General features: G+C 43.8%; 1 protein-coding gene across 6 annotated transcripts in view; it reads right to left on the reverse strand.

Moving 5' to 3' along the window:
• Positions 1 to 12395, reverse strand: part of Camsap1 (calmodulin regulated spectrin associated protein 1) — a 63444-nt gene that overhangs the window by 24215 nt on the left and 26834 nt on the right. For 3 of the 6 annotated variants that reach the window (XM_031369382.1, XM_031369381.1, XM_031369387.1), the window contains exons 4-6: positions 7979 to 8059; positions 6986 to 7018; positions 4400 to 4541 (exon numbers count right to left, since the gene is read on the reverse strand). In XM_031369382.1, the coding sequence (XP_031225242.1) occupies positions 4400 to 4541; positions 6986 to 7018; positions 7979 to 8059 (256 nt within the window). The remainder of the gene's footprint in view (positions 1 to 4399; positions 4542 to 6985; positions 7019 to 7978; positions 8060 to 12395) is intronic. The other 3 variants (XM_031369386.1, XM_031369383.1, XM_031369388.1) reach the window with 2 other exon arrangements.

Genomic DNA, 12395 nt, shown 5'->3' on the forward strand with positions numbered 1-12395 from the left:
AGAAGAAGAAGAAGAAGAAGAAGAAGAAGAAGAAGAAGAAGAAGAAGAAGAAAAAATTCCCACAGGAAGTCAGCTCGTGAGGATGTTTAATGCCTGAGTCCATCTACCTTGTACTTATGGGGCTCCAGCTTTCTCATTCCTTTTTCTCCAACACAGAACTATCTGTGTCATATAACATGTGAACATAAACAACCCAAAATACTCTCCTATCCTACTAGACCTCAATTTATACCATTTTGTTTTCTGCTTTTTTTTTCTCCCCCAGCCCCACCCCCCGACAGGGTTTCTTTGTTAACAGAGCCCAGGTTGTGTCAGGCTGGCCTGGAACTCAGAGATCTGACTGCTTCTACCTCCTGAGAGCTGGGATCAAAGGCCTGTGCCACCATCACACCTTGCCTGTTTTCTGCATTCTCTATTTTGCTCTCTTTTATTGACTAATCAGTACAAAAATGTATCTGTTTTATGAATCAGTCAAAAGAACAGCTTTTAATTTTATATAGTTTCTCTTTAAATAATTTTAAATGTTGTATTACCTTACTACTAAATATAATTTTTAATTTTTATTTCAACAAGACACAATGTCTTCTAAACTCCACAAAGACAATGAAGTGCTCTATGTGGCTGCTCTCCAGCAAGCTGGAGTACAGAGGCAAGGCTGTTACAAAGCAGCAAGCTGTGCTGCTTCTAGGACTTGGCTGAGGGATACAGTCCTCTATTCTATGTGACCTGCTTTGTCTTCTCACAAAGTTATTTGAAGTCTTCTCAGTGTACACCATAGTCCTTCAACTGCACACTTCCAGTGGGTTCCTGATATTTGGCTATGCTCACCCAAGGGGCATCTACACTTTCCTTCGATAAATCATCTCTATTTTCTGTGTTCATTCCTCCTATACTGATTTCATTTTTCTAGTTTTCCTTTATTTCCATGCCTTTGATCTTTTTGTTCTATTTTCTGGGAGATTCTTTTTTTTTCTACTCAACCATCTAACTCTTTAGTATACTCTTACACTTTAGATACCAAAATGCCCACTTCCTCAGAGCTCTATGGAACTTAACGTGGACATACCCTAAGACAGTTTTTTAGATGCCTCATTCCAGTCACCGTTCTTGGCAACTAGGTCCCCAGCTTCTTGCTGCTGTATATTCTGAACTATATCTGTTGCCTGAGTATTTGTTATGGCCAAGGGATTTCCTCAAATGTCAGGGGGATGTGGGTACCATTCACTGTTAGAGGAAGGCATTAAGAACTGGGCTTTGCTGCAGGTGACCAAGGCAAGAAGCCAGCTGATGCTGAACCTCAGCCACTGTGGCTCTTGTTCTTAAGACCAGTTTCTACAGAGAAGGCTGTCCCTGCTTCCTGTATGTGGAGCCTATCAAACTCATGGAACCCAGCAAAGAGCAGAGGCTTCCTAGTACAGGATGAAGATGCTCACACAGAAGCCCTGATTCTGCTCACTCCCACCTGCCCCATGCTGGAGTCTGAGGCCATGACTTACAGGCTCAGTCTCCCCCAAGTGTGTTTATATCCCTAGTGTTTGGGAATGGAGGATGTTACTGGAAGCAAAGGGGAATCCAGGCTCTCACAGTTCTTGAGACTGACTTACAAAGACACACCTAGCCATGACTCCTGGCCAAAATCCTTCTGTTTTCCTGTGGCAGCTCCAGAAGTCTAGCTGGTGAACTGTTTTGCCTCTATTTTACTTCCTGGCTAGCCAGCTTGTTAGAGTCTGGAACTTACAACTCAGTCACTTGCTCTACAGACACAGTCACAAAACTTCATTTCCTCCCTTCACTTTTCTCTGGGATTGTGTCCTTTTTTTAAGACACTGCAATGAATCTAATTAATTCCCAAGCTCCCTGCTTTCCGACATACATAGTAAGGCATTCATTCACCTCCCTTACAGTACACTTCAGGCTGTGTCCTACAAAGTTCTGGCCATTGTTCGCTGGCTCAATACATAGGCCACATTGGTTTGTCCTACATATTACTTTAAATGGTTGTAACATATCAGTGAAAACAAATAAAAAGCTCCCACTCTTACAGATCTTACCTAACAGCTGACTTCTCTTATTAGGAAGAGTGTGGAAAGAAATGGTGCCTTTGTGATTGATTTTTAATGTCCTAAATTGGCGGGAACACATATTTTGGGGTCTGGTGTAGTTTCTTTTGTGGCTTTGACCAAGGTTTTTGTTGTTGTTGCCATCCCCCTCGACTCCTCTGCACCCCCAGACATGGTCTCAACTATGTGGTCCTGATTGGCCTGGATCTTGCTTTGTAAACCAATATGTCCTTGAACTCAAGAGTTCCACCTATGTCTGTCTCCTGAGAAAGGGGGTGGGAGGTGGGAGGTGGGGGGAGGGGGAGGGAGAGGGAGAGGGAGAGGGAGAGGGAGAGGGAGGAGGGGATTTGTGTGTTCAGGGTCAGGGTGCATGACACTAAAGGTGTGTAACAAAACACTAAGATCATTTTTGGAAATGTTTGTGTACATGGAGACCAAGGAACAGCTTGCAGGAATCAGGTCTGTCCTTCTACCTGTAGGTTCTAGACTTGAACTCAGGACATCAAGCTTGGCATAAGCACTTTCACCCCCTGGTCCATCTTGCTAGCCCTGACCATTTATTTTTATCAGTGTACTACAATATCTGGTACACTATGCAGCCTGCCAAGTTTATAATATTATTGTCTGCCTTAAGATCCTCAAAGGACAGATTTAAAAGCAGGCTACAGACCAGACATAGTGGCATATGCCTTTAATCCCAGCACTCAAGAGGAAGAAGCAGGAGAATCTCTGAGTCTGAGGCCAACCTGGTCTACATACTGAGTTCTAGGACAGCCAAGGCTATGGAGAGAAACCCTGTCTCAAAAACAAACATGCAAACAAAGCAGGCCACCTCTGGAGCTGAGGGAAAACTGAGAAAGTGCACTCACAGCAAAGAGCACAGAGCTGCCAAAGCACGATGGTCAGTGTCAGTGGTACATGTGTCTCTGAGCTCAGTACTCAGGCTGAGGCAGTGCAGAACACCTACAGCTCCAGGTCAGGCTAAGCCACAGCGAAAGGGAAAGTCCCACAACTCTCCTCCACACAGCTTCTATTTCTTCCCTGAGGTCCTTCAGGAGTTTAAGCACTCTGCATTCTCTTTCACATGCTGTGAAATCTGAGGTTCCATGGAGACATGTTTCCTTAGAAATTGTGGTTTCTGGAGATGTTCCCACAAGCAGAGCTCTGGAGTTCCTACAGGGCCAAAATGCCAAGCACTAGACTGGTTTTTTCTTTTTGGTGCTGCTTACTTGTATGCTAGGCAAGCCTTCTGTTTACTGAGCTGTATCCGCAGACATATATCATCTCTTTTTGGTGTGATGCTGGACTCAGTCAAGTTAAGCAATTACCTACACTGAATTGTTTCCCCAAAGTTGTCTTTTGTTTTGTTTTGTGAAGCTGGCCTCCCTCCCACTCACTTCCTCTTAGTCCTCAAGAGAAACCAGTACTTGAGAAGCCTCCTGGCATAAGACAGGGCTTTTCTGACACTCTTCCCCATGTCCTAGTCATAGGACCAAGGCCAGGTGAATGTGAGGAAGCCATTTGTCCATCTGCAGGTTTTATCCTCATGGAACCTGGGTGTCTATCTCCCTGTCTGTAAAGCCACCTGTGTCTGTAAAAAAGAAATTGTATTATCTGCACTTCCATGCCTAGAATAGGCATTAATACCAGCCTAAGCTGTCCAGTGCTAAAGGCTGAGGTAAAATTCCAATACAGGAACTGGTCAGGTTCCTGGCCTTCTACCTGCCCACTCCAGACAAAAGGCACTTAGGAAATAGAGCTAACGACAACACGAACTTCATAATACCCTGTGCCATGCCCTTCATAGCCAGCTATCCACTTTCCTCCTCCCTGCTGCAGGTCACAAGCACTTAGAAAGAGATACTGTGGCATTAGAACTCCATCAGGCCAAGGCAGGACACAGACTGAACCTAGCATACATCTGCATGTCTTCAGAAAGTTCTACAGAATTGTTTTGCTTTTGGCTTCTGACAAGGGGTCTCATTTAGGCATCCCAGGCTTGTCTTGATCCTAACTCAGCCTACCAAATATCAGGATTATAGGTGTGTGCCACCCTGTCTGGCTTAGGCTCTAGATGTTTCAATAAGGAATGAATTTAAACCCAACTCACACTCGAACAAAGGTAAGGTCACAAAGCACAATGACATAGTATCCAAATACTCAATGGGCAATTTCTTTATCATGTAAGATAGAGAATACAAATAAGTATTTGGTCTCTTGGAATTTCTAGGTATATGGTAGTATCCCAGCTGACACAAGGGCTCCATGCTACTTCTCTTGCATGCTAAACGTACACTGTTCCCTCTCAGGTCTGTTCAGGGAAAGTGTTCTGCACTCACCATCCAGTTTCATCTGCTCTGGGCAATAATAGTGAACCACTGCTAAGAGAGCAGCGCCATCACTGCCGTCTCTCATCAAGTCCTCCAACAACGGGAAGTAGGGTGACTGCCTAGCAGAGAGGTGCTCTCGCCGATAGCGGACCTGCAGTTGATAAAAGGAAAATGGTCTCTGCGTGTGAGATCGCTTCAGCCTGTGTAGGTTAGAGGCACACTGCTAGAGCGAGATTTATATCAAGTCTAGACCCACATGAAGACCAAATGTTATTGCCTGGAAAAGTTCAGACTATGTGGATGACATCCTCTGTCCAGAACAAACAAGTCAGATCCAGGGACTGGGATCCGTGGCTACACTACATGGCAGAGATTCACTGCTAACACCACCAGGGTCAGTCTAACTCTAAACTGACTCTGGCAGTGGGCACACATGGGAAGGAGACAAAACACATATCTATACTATCATAAGCCAATGCATTACAAACTAATGAGAAACAAGTTAAACAGTGGGCATTCAGATGCTTGAAAGACCCAAGCTACAAGCACTGTTCTACATTATCAACATTAGCACTGGTCATTAAAAAGGACAAAATAGCATTAATTGATAGTTTGAGAAATTTCAGAAACCTGATTAAACATAATTTCTCACACCAGTACACCAGCCACCAAGAACTACCGGTAAAACATCAGTACTAAACTTAAAAGATCATCAAGCAAATGCCAGACCAAGGCTCCCTTATGTGCACACCCAAGGAAGGAAGCTACCTGTCGATATTCTATATACTGCAGTCCACTACAGTCCATCTATGCTTTTCTATCCACAGTCAGTGAAAGCATAGCAGAGGGGAGTTGCTCAGTGTAGACCCGACTCCCCAAGAGCTGCAGTGTACCGCTCTCACCTGAATCAGTGCCCAGGGCCGGGTACCCACCAGCCCACATTTTCTTCAGGAGCACACACAATAGAAAATAAAAACAAGGGAGCCAACACCTGCCTACAACAAGAACTGCTGGTTTCTGAGAGTTCTGCAAGTGAGTCTACCTCAAAGAATCATCTTGGAATCTAGACTTTCAGCTAATACTTCCATAAATATTTGGCATAATCAGGAGTGATGCTCACTAGAAAAACACTTGGAACTGACTCCTGTATATTTAGCAACAAAGCTTGTTTTGTGCTGACTGAATATTCCAACACACATTTTAACTTGTTTCTCAGAGCCCACAAGTACTATAGTAGGGAACCCGCCTCATACTGTACCACACGTGCAAAGTCCACAGGTTCCAGCATGCAGTGCATCACAGCATGCTCCAGGCCAGGCTTTCAGAGACAGCAGACAGAGAGTGAGGAGGCATGCAGTAAAGCAAATGGTTTCTTGAGTAAATATGGATGGCATGGGGAAAAATTAGGCTGACATAGAACTCCAGGGGCCCAGAAGGCTCACATGGCTGCTGTGCTCACCCACATCTTCAAACTTCTAGCTGTGACATGTTTAGGTAAAGCCCATAATCTGTCAACCTTGACCACACGTTTTCTTGTTGGTCTATTTACTGAACACCACTATAGGATACCCATAGCCTCTCTAACAAAGGAAAGTTAAGGGGGATTGTTTTGGGTTATAGCTCTTTTTTTCATCAATCTTATCTGAAACCAAACCTCTCTACAGAACACCTGAGTGTATGAGCCCTTGCCTGGATCAAATTCAGTACTCAAACACTCATTAAGCATGTCTTCTTCCTGTTCTCACAAACACGCTTAACAAGAAGTACACTCAAGGCTTACATGGGCCTTCTGTACCCCACAGCCATGGGGCCCCAGGTGGGGACCCAAGCAATCAAAGGGCACATACAAAACCATCTTCAAAGAGATCCAAAAGAAGTTCACATAAAAAGGCACCACTTGGCACAAGGCATTTCCTCTACGGGCAGCCACAAACTGTCACTTCCGTTCTGGGCCACCAGTTAGGTGCTGCTGAAATTACTACATCAAATCCTGGTCTTCAAACTTGGTATGAAAATTCATATATAATTCCAGAAACCCTGCATTTGAACTGACCTAACTCAGACTGCAGAATCTGAGCTGATCTCCACATAGAGCTGAGGGATAGAAACAAGGAGACCATATCAAAGTATACCAGCAACAGCCCTCTCTGCAGTCCACCTGTACTACCCTCAGTGGGAGAATGCCTTTCCAATCTGACAGCCTAGAATACAGGTTCTAGGGAAGGTGGTGAGAGACACCACACCTCAGGCAAAGTAACAGCAGAAAGAAAAGGCCATGGAATGATTCCAGCCACTAGGTCACCCCTAGCCCTCTTAGCATCTGCTAGAAAAGACAGTGTCCTGTGAGCTATGCTGTACTGGTCACTTAGAGATCACTTAGAGCCTAGGGAAATGGACATGGCATCCCAAAGTGCCACATAACAAAACCCATCAGCGTGGCCAGCAGGGCTCATGCTAGACAAGCGGCAACAGCCCCCAGGTGGACACTTAAACAAACAAACAAAAACCAATCCTGGGTGCGAGCAATTTGAATGGAAGCGCATGATGGCAACAAGATGGCTTTGCAGATGGTGGATGTTGGGCTGGGTCACTTACGGGTACTAACTTCCAATACCACTTGGAGGGAGACTGCTCAGGAAGCGGGAAGGAAGGTGGAAAGGACTGTCAGCACTGCAGGTCCAGGTGTGGCTGTGTCACACATGCTCACACACAAGAGGTACAGACAGCCTCTGGTAGCAAAGGCTTTCCAGTGTGCATGACCTTAGCTAATCACAACACCAGGCAGTTTAACTGGAAGGTAACCTGTCCCCTTTACAACTCTATGTTTCACAATAGCATAGAACAGTTCCAAACTTGAGAAAGTCAGGGGACCAGGCTAAAGGTCTGTTCCCTTTGTCTTTGCCCATGTGGGCCTGTCCCCATCCAAAGATTAGGGAGATGCTCAGCTCCAGCCTGATCCTCTACTGACCTGGCTGACTAGAGTTGACAGGTATAGAGAGAAAATGACAAGGGGAGAACACATGTTGCTCTCAGCAGTGAAACTGTGTCAACAGTCAGGCATTCCTGAGTATATTCTACTGATTGTGATACATGACGGCCTTGGCAAAAGAGAAAATGGCCAAGGACGAGGCCAAAGCCAGAATGTGGAACAAACATACCCATCTGCTCCCACCCCAAGGTACATACTTGCCAGTGGCTCCAGGCACAGGGTTTAGAGCCCCAGCAGCCCCATGGCACCTCTGCATGGGCACAGCTGCTACTGGGCATTTTCTGCTCAGTCTCTGACCTTCTGAAGCTCACTCCCAGATCAGGCTACACTGCTTCCTTACTGACCCTCCTCCCATCCCCAAGTCCTCCCAGAATACCCCTGGTTCAACAAACCAGACCTTTTGGGATTGGGCATAGAAGACAAGTTGCCCATGGAAACTCCTAACTGAGGCATGGAGAATCAGCCACCAGGAGAATCTAAGAGGTTGGCTTGCTTAGGGTGATAAAAATATAGAATGAGCAAGTAGAAACAAATATAATTCTTTAAAAATACTAACATTTAACTTAGTGTGTTTCGAAGAAATTAAAATTACCCTTTACCTTTTGATGAACAGGACTTTCCAGTGGCTGCTGCTTTAATTTAACTTCTTTCTCTGTTATTTCTCTCATTTTAAGATTTACCTAAGGCAGAAGAAAATGCATTAAGAAGGCTACTGCTCTCCCATGTCATCCCCTGTATCTCCACTTCATCACCAGGAGAACCCACAGCTCCTGCTGATCACTCTTAAGACAAAGGTGCCATCAGGCCAATTACAAAGATGCAGAACACCTGGATTCTATGTGACCCAAGATTTGCCCTGAGTCTCAAGGTCAGCCTGCCCCTGCAAGGAAACCACTGCGCCTTTAAAAGCCAGTGCTGGACTTTCCTCCCCACCGTAGAATCAAGGCTAGATCCCATGTACACTTTACACAGTTGTCTGATGACACCCCATAACAACCTAACTAATTTTGAGTCATACCTCAACTGACTACACAAAGACAACACAAAACTCAGTTATAAAACCAAGCTGTAAATCCCTTAAAAATCATAGATTTAAGTAATATCTCTTGAAATTAAGATAGTATCAAATTTGTATTTCTTTTTTTTTAAAGATTTATTTATTTATTATATATAAGTACACTGTCACTGTCTTCAGACACACCAGAAGAGGGAGTCAGAACTTGTTACGGATGGTTGTGAGCCACCATGTGGTTGCTGGGAATTGAACTCAGGACCTTCAGAAGAGCAGTCAGTGCTCTTAACCGCTTGAGCCATCTCTCCAGCCCTCAAATTTGTATTTCTATTGAGCACTGGCATAAATGAGACAGTTTAGCAGACAAAGAAGGCACTTGTCACTCCAGCCTACTCACTGGAGTTCAATCCCTGGAACCCACATAAAGATGGAAGGAAAGAACAAGCTCCACACAGTGTCCTCTAACTACAACACACCTATTGTGCCACATGTGCACCCACACACATAGATCATACATCATGCACACACATATCATACATCATGTACTAACACATACATCAAGCTCACATACATCATGCATACACACAATATAATTTCTTAATTTGTATTTACAAAATAACAGCAGGCTTTGTAAAAAATACACGTTAAAACTTAGAGGAGTGTTTAGAGCAAAAATAATCAGGTGAAAATGTGCAGGTCTGAATGGCTTATCAAAGAAAAATACAGTATATGAACTCTTTACCTACACAACATCAAGAAGGTAGAAAATCTCTTTAAAATTATGATAAAGGAGCTAGAGAGACAGCTCAGTGGTAAAAAGCACTTGTTCTTACAGAGAACCTTAGTTTGACTTTGAACACTAATATGGCAGCTCACAGACAGACAGACACACCCATCCCTCTGTGAGTATACATACTTGTGCTCAGGATGCCACACAGTACGTACTAGGCAGTCAAGCAGACAACTTGCAGAAATTAGTTCTCTCCTTCTACCAAGTGAGTAGGGATCAGACTCAAGTCATGAGGCGTGGCAGCAAGTCCCCTCATCTGATAAGCCATGTCACCCACCAACCTAACAATCAGATTTCTGAAGGAAAGTAAGGCCACTACCGAAAACTGGGTGAAGTGGCTCATGCTTGTAATTTCAGAACTCGGGAGTACAGACAGAAGATCAGAAGCTCAAGGCAAGGTCCTCTCATCTACACAGTCAGTTCAAAATCAGTCTTAAATATATGAAATCCTTTTTAAAAAAATAAGCATTTAAACAAAACAAAACAAAAGCATTTAAAATTAGCTGGGTGGTGGTGGTGCATACCTTTAATGCTAGCCCTCAGGAGGCAGAGGCAGGTGGATCTCTGAGTTCAAGGCCAGCCTGGTCTACAGAGTGAGTTTCCAGGACAGCCAGAGCTATATGGAGAAACTCTGTACCTAAAATGTTAATTTAATTTTTTAATAAAATAAATATTTTAAAGTAAAATATCAATTATTTTTTAAAATCAAAAGTAACCATGGTAAACCAAACCAAGTATCTGCTGTGAAACTATGTAGCCCAGTAAGCACAGGAGCAAGCACATCACCCTCTAACATAAGGAGTGGGCTTGAGAAACAGACAGGAAGGCTGGAGGGAGGCTACCCAAGACACCACCCCCATCTTCTGAGTTGGGGGTGAAGCTCACCATGACAGTCAGTACTGACTTAAAACATTAACCGGAGCGGGAACTGCCATCTTAGCCTCTCATGCTCACCCTTTAACTGGGAAGCAACATCTTTATCCAAAAAGACTGCCAACCATCGTCTCTTACCGAGGTGCAGCACCTGGGGAAGACATCTAACAGTCTTTTCCAGGTGAGCCAAAGCTTAGTGAACTCATAACCAGTCTATAAAAATTCACTACAACAGTTACTAGATGGTAGGGGAAAATGCAGCTAGAAATGTACAGCCAGTTATCCAAATGGGACTCAGGAGCCCCTACAAGTCTAAGATATTGCTAGAAAGTACACAAGAGCAAAACTAAGCTGGACCGTTATCCCAGCACTTGGGAGTCTGGGGCTTGAGGCCCAGTCTGAACTACATAGTAAACGTTCAGGCCAACTTAGAATAAATAGCAAAATCTTGTCTCTAAAAAAAAAGGGAGGGGGGTTGTACAACTCAGTGGGTAGTGTCTAATATTCACAAGGCCCTAGGTTCAATTCACAGCACCACATAAACCTATGTGTAACACATGGGAAGTAGAGGCAAGAGAATCAGGAGTTTAAGTTCAACCTCAACCAAACAAACCAAACAGATGAAAAGTAAATTAAAAAATATTAGCTGGCCAGCCAGTCTAGCAAAAAAAAAATAATGGTGAATTCCAGGTTCAGTGAGAAACAGACAGACATCTTCTCCTGGTCTGGGTATGTACCTGCACTTACAATACACATAAGACCCCTATCATGCGCATATGTGCACGCACATACATACACACACACACACACACACACACAGAGGAATGTCCTTAAAATATCAAGAATCTCTTATCTCTTGTCTTTTTGCAGTGTGGACACTGCACAGCCACTGTGAACTGCTAGTCCTTCACAATCAGGGAGGACACAAGGACCAAAAAGCACTGGTCAGCACCAGCCTCCACAGCAACAATGACTAGTACAAACTAACAAATAAACAAACAAATAAATAAATGACTACTAAAAGTAGAAAGAACAGAACTGGGTGGGGCTGCCACAAAACGAATGTGACAAGGTCAAAGTCCTAGGAGAAAAGCAGATCTACGACCATTAATACATCACTCTGGTCTCAGTAGCCCTGGCAACACAACAACGCAGGGCAGAACCTATAGCAATCCTATAAAATAATAGAGAACTACTACAAGTACCTAAAGAAACAAAGGAAGGAAGGAGGGAGGGAGGGAGGGAGGGAGGGAAGAAGGAAGGAAGGAAGGAAGGAAGGAAGGAAGGAAGGAAGGAAGGAAGGAAATGGGTTTTTAAAAAAGGACAAGATAAGCAGCCATCAAGCCAGATGTTAGAATTTAACCACATGACCAATCAGAGCAATCTAACTAGTCTAACACTCTAATGACAAGACAGAAGCTATCAAATGAATACATGATAATGGCAAACTAACAGTGTGCTCAAGAATCCACTTAAACAGGAAGACAGCAGAGAAAAAAGGCTGTGTATGAAGATGCACACCTTTAATCCCAGTACTTGGGAGGCAGAGGCAGGCAGATCTCGAGTTCCAGGCTAGCCTGGTCTACAGAGTGAATTCCAGGACAGCCAAGACTATACAGAGAAGCCTTGTCTTGAAAAAACAAAACAAACAAACAAACAAAAAAACCCAAAGTCTTTTCAGATAATCCACTGATAAAACAAGAAATCACCAAGATATATACTATTTTAAAAGAAATGCAGCATACTCAAGTACACAAGACAGAACAAAGCTCTGTTCAGAGGGAGAGCACCACCTCGTACCTCATACACAAGAAGTAAAGCAAGTTTGAATGAACTAGCTCTCTACCTAATGATGAGTGAAGAGAATGTGTATGTTGCTTCCACTAGCTGGAACACTTTATTTTGCTTGTTTTTAGTTTAGTGCTGAGAACAGATCTAGACAAGCATCTCTGTCACTGTGCTATTGCCCAGCTCCTAGAAACAAGGTCTGTCTGCTCTCACCACAGAGAGAATGAATGCTTAAGATGCTGGATCTGCTAACTGGATCTGACCATTACATGATGCTGGAAGATCGCACCACACTGCACAAATACACTCAGTTGCTATGTGCCAAAAACACACAAGAGGTAAACATTGAGGCTAAGACAGGAAAGATGCCGGGAACTCAAGGCCAGCTTGGTCTAAAGAGTTAGAATCTGTCTACAGACAGTCATTCAGTCACATAGACAGACAGGCAGGCAGACAGACAGGCAGGCAGGCAGACAGGCAGGCAGACAGACAGATTAAAGATAAAATGAAAACAACAACAAAAAAGGAATAGTAAAAAACTGACACAAAATTA

This window comes from Mastomys coucha, unplaced genomic scaffold, assembly GCF_008632895.1.
Source record: "Mastomys coucha isolate ucsf_1 unplaced genomic scaffold, UCSF_Mcou_1 pScaffold15, whole genome shotgun sequence".
In the NCBI taxonomy this organism is placed as follows: Eukaryota; Metazoa; Chordata; class Mammalia; order Rodentia; family Muridae; genus Mastomys; species Mastomys coucha.